This window comes from Strongylocentrotus purpuratus, unplaced genomic scaffold (genome assembly GCF_000002235.5).
Source record: "Strongylocentrotus purpuratus isolate Spur 01 unplaced genomic scaffold, Spur_5.0 spur5_scaffold_13, whole genome shotgun sequence".
NCBI classification, from domain to species: Eukaryota; Metazoa; Echinodermata; class Echinoidea; order Camarodonta; family Strongylocentrotidae; genus Strongylocentrotus; species Strongylocentrotus purpuratus.
In genome coordinates this window covers 25,184,909-25,199,438 of record NW_022145598.1, presented here as the reverse complement: position 1 = coordinate 25,199,438, position 14,530 = coordinate 25,184,909, and the positions used below count along the sequence as shown (strand labels likewise).

Genomic DNA, 14,530 nt, shown 5'->3' with positions numbered 1-14,530 from the left:
CGTAAGTACCCTATTTCACACGTGCATAGTTACGTATTTACTCCAAAATGTGGGCAAAAATATGACCTTTCAACTGCCCGACTACGGTAGCCCACTTGTTGGGAAAATCTCTACCAGCTGTTGGGCAAAATACGAAACAATTATGCACGTACAATACGTTTACCAATACCACTGGGCAAAATATTGCCCAATAGATGGTTGGGTTGACTTCTGGCACAACGTTGGGCAAAGTGTTGGAAAATATTGCCCAACCTTTTCACAGTGTAATGTCAGTGAAATGATACAAGTATAGAACCACTCTTTAAGTCTGCACAAATATTGTTCATTAAGTTATGTTCTTTTAATTTTTGTTCATGTAGTACCTTTTAGAAGCGAAATTGGATGTAGTACTTTTTTGGCACCGAAAATCTTTCATAATGTATGAAAGTTACAATGCATGATTTGAATGATATGGATATTGTACCTTTTGGAGCCGAAGTGATTTTAAATGCCATTTCTTTTACTTTTTTGGGAAATTCAGCTTTTTGGAAGTGTCAGTGTATGAGGCTACTGGAAATGTGTACATTAATGTAACATCAACAAAAAATGGATAAAAATGAATGTAGTACTTTTGGAACCGAGCTCTTCATATCACATTCGTAATTTCGTATAGTTTTTCTTATAAAAAGAGCGCGAACTTAGGACGCCCCATCTTACACATATAGCCATAATAAATATCAAGATCCCGATCTCATCCATGCTAGCATCCATTATATATCATAGTCTATTTCGTAGTCCTCATCATGAAGCTCTGGTCGTGGTCGCCTTCCTAATCATCGTTACATATGGTTATTACCGACCTGCATCCAGACGCCAAGTACAAAGGATTCGATCTCGCATTCGTTGACGCCTCGTACGATCCGGAACATGCCCTGTTCACCCCAGTTGCGGCCCCACGAGTTGGTACAGAGCTTTGAAATAAATCGATTTAAATATTTGAAGATTAATAAGTTTTTTTACGGGCAAATTGTGCCTGTATATCTTTCTGTAAACTAACTTGTCTATGTCTCATTTGGTCACTCATTTCTTCTCTGACACTGAATCGCTAAATTCAATGTTGATCCCCTCTTTTCTTGTTAACAATTCATTATCATTGAGGATACATATGACCCTCCCCCATATTTAAGTCGTTTATGGTCTGACTCTTACTTATCTTATCGGGAGTTTAACGCATGCATGTCATGCCTCTGTCTGTCACTATAGTATTCTTCTCTTAGCCTTATTATCTACTCTTTACATTTCCTCTTCCGCGGTTTTTCTTGTTAATGTTTGTTAAAGATGTACTTGTATCTTCTTAATCTCACCTTTTCTTCATTCACATTTCTCACCTCACACACACGCGCGCGCTCACGCACATACCCACCTCGCACGCGCACACCACCTCCCTCCACTTTAAACACACACACACTTTTTTAACAACCTGTCCAAGGGTGTGTTTCACAAAGATCCTAAGTCGAACTTAACTCTAAGTTCGACTTAAATATTATGGAGAGCCATTAAGCCTTAAAATAAAATATTTTCAATAGCGAAAATTCAAATATTTTAGAAATTTATACATTCCACATCAAGAACATGAAATCTCCTTGATAATAAAAATATTAATAATTTGAATCAACATTTTATGCCTTTTCAAAATAACTTTTACAAAATATTTTCATAGATGCTAACGGCTTTCCATAATTTTTAAGTCCAACTTAGGATCTTTGTGACCCCCCCCCCCCCCCCCAACCTACTTACCCAATACTTGATAGGATTGTACCAGTCTGAGCGATCAATCCCCCAGCCCACAATCTTAACGGAGTGCCAGCCTGCTTGGTCGGCGTCGGACTGGCTGGCGGTGAACTCCTGCTTGACATTACGGTACACGCCCCGGTTGTAGACGAAGAAATCATTCTTTACGTTGAAGGTAGCTGCAATAATGATGTTTGACAATATAATGATAAATAATAAATTCAGTATTTGTTATGCGCCATCGATCTAGTAAACTACTCTGAGGCGCAGAGGGATAGAATAAGAATGAGTAACATAGAGAAATTAGAACAAATATGCATAGATGTACTTTCAACATAATAATGAGCTAAAATAATATGCGAACATATAAGACTTTAGATTCTTTTAAAATGTTTCTAGGGATTCTAGGGATCAGTTTTTCAGTACGATATGTTCGAAATATACATATTATATACATAATAACATGTAAACATTTTAAAGGGATAAATGTTAATGATAATACTTTACTGTGAGAATGTAAAAAGATGTTACAGGTAAAAATCGAAAAACAAAACAATACAAATGATCAGAGATGCTCGACCCCCCCCCCCCCCCCCCCCCCCCCCCCCTCTTTGCAAAAAATGAAGATTCATGTAAGAAACCCTCAGAGGATTGTGTCATTATTATTATGACATTAATCGCAACTAAATTGCGATTGATATTACTCGCAACTATGTACATAAGAGAAAGGAGACTGCAAACTTGCGATTGATTGGAGGACTTGCGATTAATTAGGATCAATCGCAACTCTTTATAAGACTGAGCAAAGAAAGAAAAAGGATACGCATATACCTTGGACTGGACCATTCTGGTAAATCTCAGTCATGATATCCACCTCCTGTTTATAAAAAAAAAAGATAACGATGAGTATGGGTGCTAAAACGTTTATAAGTTTGTCGCTATTGTTTTGGCACAACCGAAAGAGGGCGAAATATATTTCGTTTTTTATCATGTTTACATATTCAAGGGAACAGTTAATAAGGAAAGAGAGGGTACATCACAACAATTTAATGGACAGAAAAATTTGCAAGTTACGTCAGCGATAGACTGATCTTTAAGCCATTTCCAGCTTTTATGGATCACAGCTTTCAAATCATCATAATTTATCAAAATTGCGAATATATTTCGTTTTTATCATGTTTTCACATTCAATGCATTTCAGTGATTTTGTTTTTTGTTTTTACACAATGCACGTTGTTACAAAAGCTGGGTTTCCATAGTTGCATCCGAGGCGTCATTTCTCTGACGGAGTACTACGTCAGCAGCTGGCGCATCTTTTAACAACGTATTGTAAGAGTGATATAGTTCTGAGTGTGAATGCAAAAAGCAATGGAGCAACACTGTGATGAATTACTGACGCAGGCATTACATTTCCTGCTAGGCCCTATTAGCGCAAGTAATGACGCAATCGAAATGACGCCTCGTATTGTATTGAAAGAATACCAACCCTCGCAGCAATACGGTACGGCGGTGTGCTGAGGTACAGGTCTGACGTCACGCCCCGCTCAGGGCATTGAGAAGACCCATAGGGGACTCGACACCGGAGCTTTTGCATGATAGTGTCTTCATCCAATCCGCTGTGGTACGGGTAGCATGCACGGGAAACCGCTCTGTTATCGAATGATAAATCAATAAATTGCCAATTTAAGTTTCACAAAGGTTTAGCTATTAAAATTCATGAGTATAAGTCATTTGTATATATTCGGTATTAACTATTACTCTCAAAGTATTTGAACATAGATTTTAATATTAATTGTATTGTATATTCACATACCTAATTTGAATATTCATGTTTAGCTGGTGACATTCTTAGGTTAGGGGTAATAATGGGATTAATATTATGCCATTTTCCCCTTTTAAAATATATATCATAAATCATAAATAAATAAATAAAACATAAATCATGAGACATTTAAAAAAAACTTGGGACAAAAACAGGTGAACGATTACGTTGAATTTGTAGGACTAATCTCGCCATTTACAATGTCAACAGCAAAACATGAATATATTTAAATATTTGCTTATTCATAACATATGGTAAATGCCATTCTTACCCCGCCCTGCGCAAATGGTACCAGGCCCTGTCAAGATAACCACCGCTGCATCCCCTCTGGCCTCGGATGTTGCAAGACAGGAGATGCTGCTCCGAAAGGCGAGGGTTGACCTCACCCATAGACTGGATGGCAAGACGATCAGATGCAACGCCTGGTGAATGAATGATGGGATAGAGAGAGAGAGACAAAGAAAGAGTGTGAGAGAGAGAGAGAGAGAGAGAGAGAGAGAGGGAGAGAGAGGGGGAGGTGAGGGGGAGGATTTTGGAAGGAATGGGACGGGAGAGGAGGGATGGAGGAGAGTGAGGAGAAAGGGAAGTGGCGGAGAGGGAGGGACAGAGTGGTAAAGGAGGGAAGGATAAAAGAGGGAAGGGGTGAGAGGACAGAGAGGTTAGAGAATGGAGGTAATTAAATAGGGAGAGAGGTGGGTAGTGGGAGAGAGAGAGAGAGAGAGAGAGATGGAGAGGGGTGGGAGGAGGGGCAAAGGGAGACAGACAGACAGAGATGGAGAGAGTAAGGAGAGAGAGAGATGCGAAGGTGGGGTGGGGAGAGAAGATAGAGATAGAGAGCGAAAGAGACGGAAAGAAGAGATAAGACATGAAGGAAAATGGAGAACAAGAAACGGAAAAACGAAAAAATTAGGAATGAAGTGGTATATAATACAGAATTATAACAAAGGATAAAACGTGATGTTTAATGAAACAGACTTAATGGTAAAAAAGGACGAAAATTGGACGATCCGACATAATCAGGTAAAATTTGTTCTTGAATATGACCTTCAAAAAAGACAAGCTTTTATTATAGTTGTGGGAAAATATTTTAACTCTTTTTTTGTCAATATATTTATACTTTCAACAAATCAATCAAGATACAATATACAAGTATCAGATTCTAAGGTGACATACGTCCGATATAAAATATTGGCTTTGGGTGTATTGGCCTCGAACAGGGATAAGCTATAATAAACAATAAACATCAACAAAAATCGGAAATACCCGAGCGAGCACAATTTAACAACCTAAGAAAATTACAAGGAGTTTTATCACTCGTAACCGTGTATGGAGATCTAAATTGAGTATAATCTTATTTGAAAAGGCATTCGTACTTTTGTCATGACGATCGAGTGTGCATGAAAGCTTTTAAATGTAATTATCTCATTGGGTGGGCTTCTGTTGATGACAATGACTTGTAATTGAACTATTGACACAAAATTGTGTGTATCCCAACATCGCGACAACAAACATTAAACAAGTAATATATATCCCAAATGTACCGTGAAACTCATCATCTAAAGAGTCGTGATTGATGTCGAATTTGACGGCAAAAATAACAATACGAATAGCCATTAATCATGTTTTTGTTAAGACTAGATGGGTAATTGTACTTTGCGATCGACAGGAAGCCTCTCATCTGATCCTTGTCAATCGCCATTCTTAAGAAGACGGGGGCTGAAATGCCCCCCCCCCCCCCAAGGAAAACCAATATATGAATATATACATATAGGAACAAAGGAAGCGACAAGCAAATCAAATCAAACACAGATGAAAAACAAAGAAACAAAGCGACAAAATGTTCAAGTTAAAAAGTTGAAATATTTCACGTAAATTACCGTAGCCTACAGTGTCAGCAGTTTCACATATCACTTGCATCATAATTATTCCTAATTTTTCTTGGCAACAGCTACAAAATCAACAAAGAAATTCTGAAGATAATAGAATTGATGGGGAAAAGTTTGAGGAGGGGGAAACAAACTAATGGCCTCAAAACAGATTCAAAATCTCGCCATATCAGAAGTTTCAAATTTGTATATTGTCATTTACTAAATTTCTAAGCGCTTTACATTGCAATCATTATTACCCCGGTCGTTGGATTCAATTGCTAATCCGCACATGATAGTGTCCATGCTCCGCTCCCTGGGGAGTATTCCGACCGGGCGCCATTTTGCAAGAGCACATATCATGCCAATCCAGCCACATTAACGTTGGCATTCTACCGGGTAAACATTTAACACCTGGGTGGAGGGTGGCAAATGTAGATTGATGCATGTCAAAGGACATTAGTGCCGCGACCGGACTCGAACCGCGAACCATGTGATCCACAGTCCGGCGACATATCCACTAGAACACGACACCTCTAAACCTCTGCTTCTGATAACAGGATGAAAGCAGAGTATAAGATTCAAATCTAAATAACATGAGACTTCGAGCCAGAGGAGACAGCTTGCAAAAACTTCATTTCTATTATGATGAATCCTGAAGCTCAAGACTTTCAAAGCATAAGCCACACATTTCATGACCTGCCGAATGGAAACATACCCCTTACGTTTCACTCAGAATCGAGATAAGAAATTCAAAATATGACCCAAATATTTCACGACCTGCCAATCGAAAACGTATTTTCCTGGTTTCATTGACAATATAGGGAAACGACAGCCCACTGGTGCTCACATATCAGATTTTATTCATTAACATTACTTTTTTTTAAATACGCGTAAATATTTTGGAGTAGAAATAGAACACCCATTGAAAATGGTATAAATACATGAGGAACGAAGAAACATGAAAAGTAGAGTGGTAAAGACGGAGATGAAGAGAGAAAGAGAGAGAGAGAAAGAGAGAGAGAGAGAGAGAGAGAGAGATATAGAGGGAGAGAGAGAGGGAGAGAGAGAGGGGGGCGGGGTAGGAGGGCCGGGGTAGGAGGAAGAGATTCAAAATAAGAAGATAGAGTAATAAACAGAGAGAGAGAGGGGGTATTAGAGACTATTACAGGATTTAAACAAAAATAAAGAAATAGGAGATGGAAGGAAGTAAGGTGCCGTGTTTGTCTCTGATAGGAGCCTAACCTAAATATTGTAGAAAACGGTATTGACCTTGTACATGTAGACTGGAAAAAGGACCTAGACAATGGATATTGCACACCAAGTTATGATAACAGCCTAATGAACTTTCAGAGTTACGTTACACCTTGATTCTAAACTACAGGTGTGTCTATAATACTACACGTGCCTCGTGTAATTTGATAATCTTATCTGTGTACATGTATACATAGGTGCATTCTGCCCATGTTGTAAGCAGTTCTCTTTTTTTTTTATCTAAATCTCCTTTTCTTCATTGTTTTTATCCTCCTCCTCCTCTTCTTCTTCTTCATCTTCTTCTTCTTTTACTACTTCTTCTTCTTCTCATCCTTCTTCTTCTTCCTCCTGTTGATGTTGATTTTGTTGTTTTGTTCCTTTTCCTCGTCTTCTTCTCCTCCTTCCTTTTCTCTTCTTCTTCTTCTTCTTCTTCTTCTTCTTCTTCTTCTTCTTCTCCTTCTTCTTCTTCTTCTTCTTCTTCTCCTTCCTCTTCGTTTTTTTTTTCTTTTTTTCTTCTTTTTCTTCTTCTTCTTCTTCTTCTTCTTCTTCTTTTTTTTGTTCTTCTTCTTCTTTTTTTCTTCTTCTTCTTCTTCGTCTCTTTTTTCTTCTTCTCCTTCTTCTTTTTTTCTTCTCGGGTAACTCTGTCCTTATAGTTTCCGAATCCCTTGAACTGGATACATTTGGATCGTTTGCAATTCTCATTTGGACATGCCAGATAAAGATAAATGAATAGATTGGAGTAGGAAAAAAAATTCATACATTAAACTGGACAATCAATCTTATTTGCGTAGCGGTTTGTGGATTATGTTTGGCTTATGAATGGATTAGTGTTATGTGACAAATCCGATTAGAAAGAAGTTCAAATGAAAAAGGTGCAGCCGGTTTTTCAATCATTTCTGTTATTTTTGCGCTATTCTTCTCGATGGCTAACCCATCTTCTTTAAAGTACAGTGGCATTGATTTGAAACGAACGGACAATTAAATAAACAGGAGCTGGTAAATGTGAAAAGGCAGAGATCAGGGATAGGCTTTTGTGATAGATTTCTTTTTCTTCAAATAAAAATGGCAGCTTTCACAATGCTGCACCTCACATGTGGATAATGCCCTTTACTACTCATGATAATTTTTCGGCAGTACGAACTTGGGGTGAATAGCAGTTTTTGTCCATATATTGCGAAAATGGAGAAAAGTGTGAGCCTGTGTTGGATGTAGTTGGATAGCCTGGGCCTCGCCATCGAGGGGCACTGGATTCACGGGGGGGGGGGGGGTAACATTCTTACGAGTTAGATGAAATGTGAATTAAGAAGGCCACCATTTATCATGATTACAGAATGTGAGAAAGTTCCTATCTCCTACTTAACTTTTAAGTTTATTTTCTACTCTTCTTTCATCTCGTTGCTTCTGAGGACGAAAACAAAATTCAAAGTATCTAAACTAGTTGAACTTTCAATACGGGTTGGAATGCAAGAAAAACATTTTATTTCCTTTTTTGCCAAAGTTCTACAACCGGTACCACTGTAAGCTAAACGATGATTTGATTTACAGTTCGGTCTTTCAAAAATAGTGTGCCACTATGTTTCTGTAATCGAAAGGTTCTACCACACCTTAATGCGTTCTTCGATCAAAGTTTACAAGTGGCAGAAACATCATCCTTCATTATACATTCGGATGGTGAGAAGAGATGGAGGGGTTATGAGCAGAGAGAGAGAGAGAATGATAACGACACACAGCGAGAAAGATAAAGAAAGAGAGATGAAGAGAGAGAGAGGGTGAAAGATATAGGGAGAGACTGGGAGAAGGAGATAGAAAGAGAGAGAGGGAAAGAGAGAGAGAGGGAAAGAGGGAGAGAGCGGGAAGGAATAGAGAGGGATAGAAAGATAGAGATATGATATATACAGAGAGAGAGAGAGAGATAGGAAGAGAAAGAGAAAAGGAAAGAGAGAGAGAGAGAGAGAGAGAGCGTTAAAGAGACTACAGACAACTATAAATATATACAGCGCTGTCGGAGGGAGGGAGTTCGCGAAACATGACAAAGAGTTGCTTACATGCCTCCTTGGTTTGTCATTTGTGAGGCTTAACTTGTATTGTTAACACATAATAATACGGAATGTTAATGCAGGGTAACAATGAGGTGCAATACCACTTTTCATATCAATATGAGTGGTGTCATACTACAATAGGGGTGTCGTACTCGGGTGATTTGAACGCTTGGATATACTTTGGGAAGGTGAAGTCGTCGGTATTAATGTACATTTGTCACTCTCGACCCAGGTGCATATAGGTGAAACCGCGGAGAAGATGAGCGCTTTTTCAAAACAGGACCTTTAATGACTTACTGGCAGTCGATATCGCCCACGAGCTTCCACATTTTCCCTGGTCAATGACCTCGTCTATGAGCCCCGGCCAATTCTCTCGGGCGTCAAATGTTTCCGGGAGCGCTCCTTCTGTGTCGATGTTGACTTCGGCCATTTCCGACAACGCTCGGCCCGGTGGGAATGTTCCGAGGCGATAAAGGACTCCTTCCGCTTGGGTCAGGCCCCAAAGAAAGGAATAGTTGCTAGCTCTCCATCTACAAAAATAAAATAAATGAAATAAATAAATGAATAAATCCTAAAGATCCTGATAGAACTAAATAAACAAGATATAAATCATATAAATAAATGAACAAATGAAATAATATATATATATAACAAATCAATAAACATATGAATAAATGAATAAATAGGTAAAGAAAAAAACATATTAAAAGATAAATAAATTTATAGATACATAAACAAATGAATGAATAAATCAATAAAGAATAGTAGATAAGGAACAATACCAAGTTTAGGCTGTATTTCGATACAAACATTGGTGGAAGACGGTCGATGACATTCGCAATATAATGCACGTAAAGACTTCTGTTTCGCATACATATACAGTGTATATATTTATTTATATATATATATTTGTGTTATAAGGGACACTCTGTTTGATTATGTTTCACGAAGATATGTTGCATAGTTAGAGAAACAAATACAACGGTATCATTTGACATGAACACGAAAGAAAAATGGCTGAATTTTGAAGGATCTGACAGGAATGGAATTGCACCATTATACGAATTTTCAAGGCAGGATATTCTAGAAATTAGGTCAATATCATTCTAAATGAATTGCAACTGACATAATCTGGTTTCGTCTTTACGTTACAATCTTTACAATTTTGCCAAATGATATAGAGATGACTATTTGCGACATACTAGCATGTAGAAAAAGACGAAGTTCAAGAAACATTCAAAAATAAAGTATTACTCGACCCGGGAGTATTAGAAAGTGCATGAACATATTAACCATCGGACATTTTTAATATTACATGTATCAAACCACCCAGGCGGATGACTGAAGCCTGCGTTGAGTGTTAACGAGCCCCTTCCCGAATTTCATAGACGCAGGTTGTGTCAAGTGGAAAACACTCCGTCCCTCGGATAGGACGTTAAATGGAGGCCCCGTGTAGAGAAGAGTCACTACCTTTGCACCTTAAGAACCCACTGCACTATTCGTATAAGAGTAGGGGAACCCCGGTGTAGTGGTCTACCTGCACACACCCCCAGTATAGTACGATAATACTCTGTAAAGAGGTCTGTACTCAAAAGGAAGAAGGATATAACCTACCCAAGGTAATAATCTTCATTGACATCACTGATTGTTATGGAATCAACGAGACAAGGAATGTCATCGCACACGAAGTCGGCATTGCCATCAGGTGCAAGTGTGCATACACTAAAATGAAGTATAAAATGGAAAATAGTATATAACAATATTCAACCAAAAAATAATATTATAAGTATTACTTTTGAAACCGCCTTGCCAACTGAAGTAAGGGGAATATAAAGCAAATTTCCACAATTTTATTGATAAGTAACTAAACTGAATAACGAAGCATTGTATAGTCAATCAAATATTCATTAACAAATCACCAATTGTAAGTAAGAATTGGAAAGCCTTCACTCTCGTCCATAATTTTAAGGATTAATGACTATATACTAAATACAATATTCAAGATCACATCGATTGCAACATCAACTTTTGCCAATTTTTTTATGACCAATCAATACAAAATTGCATTTATTTACTTTCTGTCACTTTTTTTCCTCAAAATTGTCAGAATTATTTTGATTATATAGATCATAAATCACAAATATAATAGTGCATGTATAATCTTGAGAGACTATTCAGGTGAAGGTTATGTCAGATTCAACTGAGCAGTTCATATTGACTTTTAATTCGGATTTTTTTTTTTTTAGGGTTCATGGGTTTAGAATAGATTCTCATTTTTATCTTTTTCAAATTTGAATGGGTCCATACAAATATCAAATTACTCTCTTTCGTCAGAGATTTCACCAGGCAATCAGATATTTTTAGATATTCAGATATTCAAATATTCTTTTTAAATGTTTTCGTACAATCGGGAGGTATCGTGGTACAGTTATATCTTATATATCTTTCGAATAATTTCTTATTATCAGGAGGTGGCGAGGTATAGAACAGTATTTCATTCACTTGACTTTCAATCTGAGGGCTGAGGGTTCGAATCCCAGCCCAGCACTAACGTTCTTTGGGAAGACATTAATCCACATTTGTCGCTCTCCACCCGGGTGTTAATGGGTACTTGGCATTAGTTGGGGGTAATAACAATGGAAGATTTTCGAAGAAAAAGCAAGTAATAAAGCTAATGAGGCTTACATGGGAAAACATAATTATAATTATCATAATAATGATGATGATTATTATTATCGTTATTTTTTTATTATTATTGTCATTATTATTATTGTTATTATTATTAGTATTGTAATTATTATTACTATGAAAGTTCGTACTTACCATGTATTGCAATTGCGTTTGATAGAACTTCCAGGATAGTAGACGACCCCACTGGAAATACAGTAATCTATAAAGAGAGAAAGAGAGAGAAAGAGAGAGAGAGAGAGAGAGAGAGAGAGTGTGTGTGTGTGTGTGTGATAGAGAAAGAGGGGGAGAGAGTGAGAGAGAGTGAGAGAGGGAGATAGAGGGAGAGAGAAAGAGAGAGAGATAGGGGAAGATATCATAAAAAAGAGAGAGAAAGAGACAGAAGGGGGACGATGAGAAAAAGAGAAAGATAGACAGAGAAAGAGAGAGAGAGAGAGAGAAAGAGAGAGAGAGAGAGAAAGAGAGAGAAAGAGAGAGAGAGAGAGAGAGAAAGAAAGAGAGAGAGATAGAGAGAGAGAGAGAGAGAGAGAGAATGGGATGGGCAAATGGTGAAAGGGGAAGGGAAATAAGTGTAATACCTCAGTCACACTGCCCAACCGACACCAAACCGATTCCAAACCGGTAGACTCTTTCGGATATTCGGGGTAATGAAATTGTTATTTACCAGCCCTCCCCACACGTGCACCCGAAAACCGCTCCCATGATACCAGTGCTCCAACATTTCAGCGGGGCAAAGTGACAACATGTACATGTGTAGCATCAACAGATAAGGGGATGGTCATCTTTTTTATAGGGGTGTCCCAAGGGGCCGCTCAATTTTTTGGCTTAAGGGCCGTTCGAATCGTGGTCTAAGTGTCGGTTGAATTGTTTTATGTAGGAAATATGGGCTAGTTCCCTTCAACGGAATTTTACTCCCAATCCGTCCTCAGTAAGAGGGGGAGGGGGGGGGGTCGAAAAGAGACTTACCAATTAAAGGTTTTTCTATGAGCGGACGCGTCCGGCGAGGCGCCCCCATGCAGTAGTACCAAAAATCGGGACAGCAGTCCATGGCTGTCGTGTTGCAGAAGATGTCGCAGTAGCAAAGCGTGTCGAAATATCGGGTGGTGCACTCGTCATCTCTTCCCGGGCAACATCCCCGTGATGTGCAGTACTGGGCCTGGGTGGGGCTCGGAAGCAGCACGACTGCTAGGAGGACCAATGTAGCGCCCAGTGGAACGAGACGACGCAGCTCTGAATTTAGCATCTTGATTGGGCTTGAGATGATCTCGGTGTAGTCGAAGAATTGGGACAGATGTGAACTTATGATGTCCGATTCTTATCTGTATTAAATCACACCAGAAAAAAATTCATTACACCCAAAATACCCATTTCCTTTAGCGTTGGAACACAGGACCCTTTGGAAGAAATTGTTTACGTTATTTCAATCGCTCATACTTTTTCAATGGTAAAACAAGATTTCAAATGGAACCATTAAGACATATTCATATCATAAACATAACATTATCGGCCTTTCTCAGGAAATCCTTTACTGCTATCGACATTACACGGCCTTAATATCATCCTTGCAGAGAGCTGACGAAATAATTTTTATATTAGCCTATATTACCGCCATGACAAATTCGCACACGCTCTCAATAAAAAATAGCGTCACTAATTGACGAGCATGTCAATGAGTGACGATAACGATGACGACGGTGTTGACGAATATTAAAACATTTAGAACAGGAATGATGAGACGATTTAAATATCGATGAGGGTAACGATGACGATTTAGTAAAGGACGATGATGACGCAACGACGACGATGATGATGATGAATATATGAGGGCGAAGCTCATTAGAACAATGTATGTAGGCCTATATGTGACTAGGACATTGAGTTTAGAATGGTATAGTCACACAGGTCATACATGATACGCCTGTTTGTCGCTTAAAAATGCTCCGACGAAAATGGCTCCGCGCGGTCAATTCGTACAATAATCGAATTCCCAACGTCAACTCTGGACTCAAAACAATATACCTGATCCTCACCCTAACCCTAAACCTAACCCAAGACCCAATCGTAACCCTAACCCTATATCTTGAAGAAAATAATGCCAATAAAATGTCGATTAGGCAAGTACGTGGTCAGCCCTTCTGTATGCGTATCATTTCGTAAACTATTTCCGTCGAAAATATTATAGAAAAACTTTCGAGTTTACTTACAGTACGGTTACCAGAAGAACAGTGCGTCCTTACTGCCCCTACCCATAGGATAACTTCGAATGTAATAACCAACAACCCTAACTTCAAGTTTACGGACTGCCATGTAAACTGAAACTAAAAGTATTACTAGCAATACAAACAGTATCACATTATAATGAAAACAGGCAATAGTGGCAAAAGTCAATGAATACCAAAACAAATATTAACACAGTCATTTAAGATATCGTTATGATTATGAGTTGCAAATAGGGATACCGATCATAAAGTTCGTAGAGACAAGAAGATAAAAAAAGTTCAAAAGGTGAATAATATCTATTTATCTTGGAGACTAATCTGTTTGCTATTTCATTCATGTCTTCTATCTGGGACTATATACTCTGACCAGCGTCGGGCTTGTTTAAAGATAAAGTTGAGTTCTGGTCATGCGATTGCACTGTGAAGAAAAAAACGGTGTGGAAACGAACAGAAAAATTGATCATGTAGCGTATAAGTATTGGTTTCTACTGCAAGGTTCTGGAATCATCAAATTGATAAGAAATTTAACCCATTTTTGGTAAGAGTAACAAGCACTGTATACAGAAAGATGCATATAGGACTAAACAAACTTGTGGCATTAAAATGTTGTCTTCATTTTTAAGCTGTTACATGTCATATATAGCATAACGAAGGCATTTGAAGAGCAATGATTATCAGGGAACATTTTTCTCTCTGATGTCCTTCCACACTTGCATAGTAACAATGAAAATGCTCACAAAATATTGTTCACCTCAGTCCTCCCAGAAATAAACCTTCTCTTGGACTTAGTTAAACATTAATACACTTAACTCCAGTCGCAAAGAAGATACAGACAACAGACCAAACTACAGACTGAACCCCGAAAATCCATTA

General features: G+C 38.3%; 1 protein-coding gene across 1 annotated transcript; it reads right to left on the bottom strand.

Annotated features, from left to right (window-relative positions):
* Positions 1 to 212: 212 nt before the first annotated feature.
* Positions 213 to 12,753, bottom strand: LOC576823 (tubulointerstitial nephritis antigen-like). Its single transcript, XM_030983229.1, has 9 exons — positions 12,405 to 12,753; positions 11,574 to 11,640; positions 10,365 to 10,472; positions 9,048 to 9,280; positions 3,864 to 4,014; positions 3,257 to 3,419; positions 2,602 to 2,647; positions 1,777 to 1,949; positions 213 to 950 (listed from the first exon to the last, which is right to left on the bottom strand). Exons 1-9 carry the CDS (start codon positions 12,679 to 12,681, stop codon positions 819 to 821), a joined length of 1,350 nt encoding a protein of 449 aa, XP_030839089.1. The 5' UTR covers positions 12,682 to 12,753; the 3' UTR covers positions 213 to 818.
* Positions 12,754 to 14,530: the final 1,777 nt, after the last annotated feature.

What these genes read in the sequence shown, in the direction of transcription:
- LOC576823 (XM_030983229.1), bottom strand. Translation starts at nt 12,681, where the DNA reads ATGCTAAATTCAGAGCTGCGTCGTCTCGTTCCACTGGGCGCTACATTG. An exon ending in AAACGCAATTGCAATACATG is followed by an intron (nt 10,473 to 11,573) that starts GTAAGTACGAAC and finishes ACTTCATTTTAG; the next exon opens with TGTATGCACACTTGCACCTG. An exon ending in CCAGAATGGTCCAGTCCAAG is followed by an intron (nt 1,950 to 2,601) that starts GTATATGCGTAT and finishes TCATTATTGCAG; the next exon opens with CTACCTTCAACGTAAAGAAT.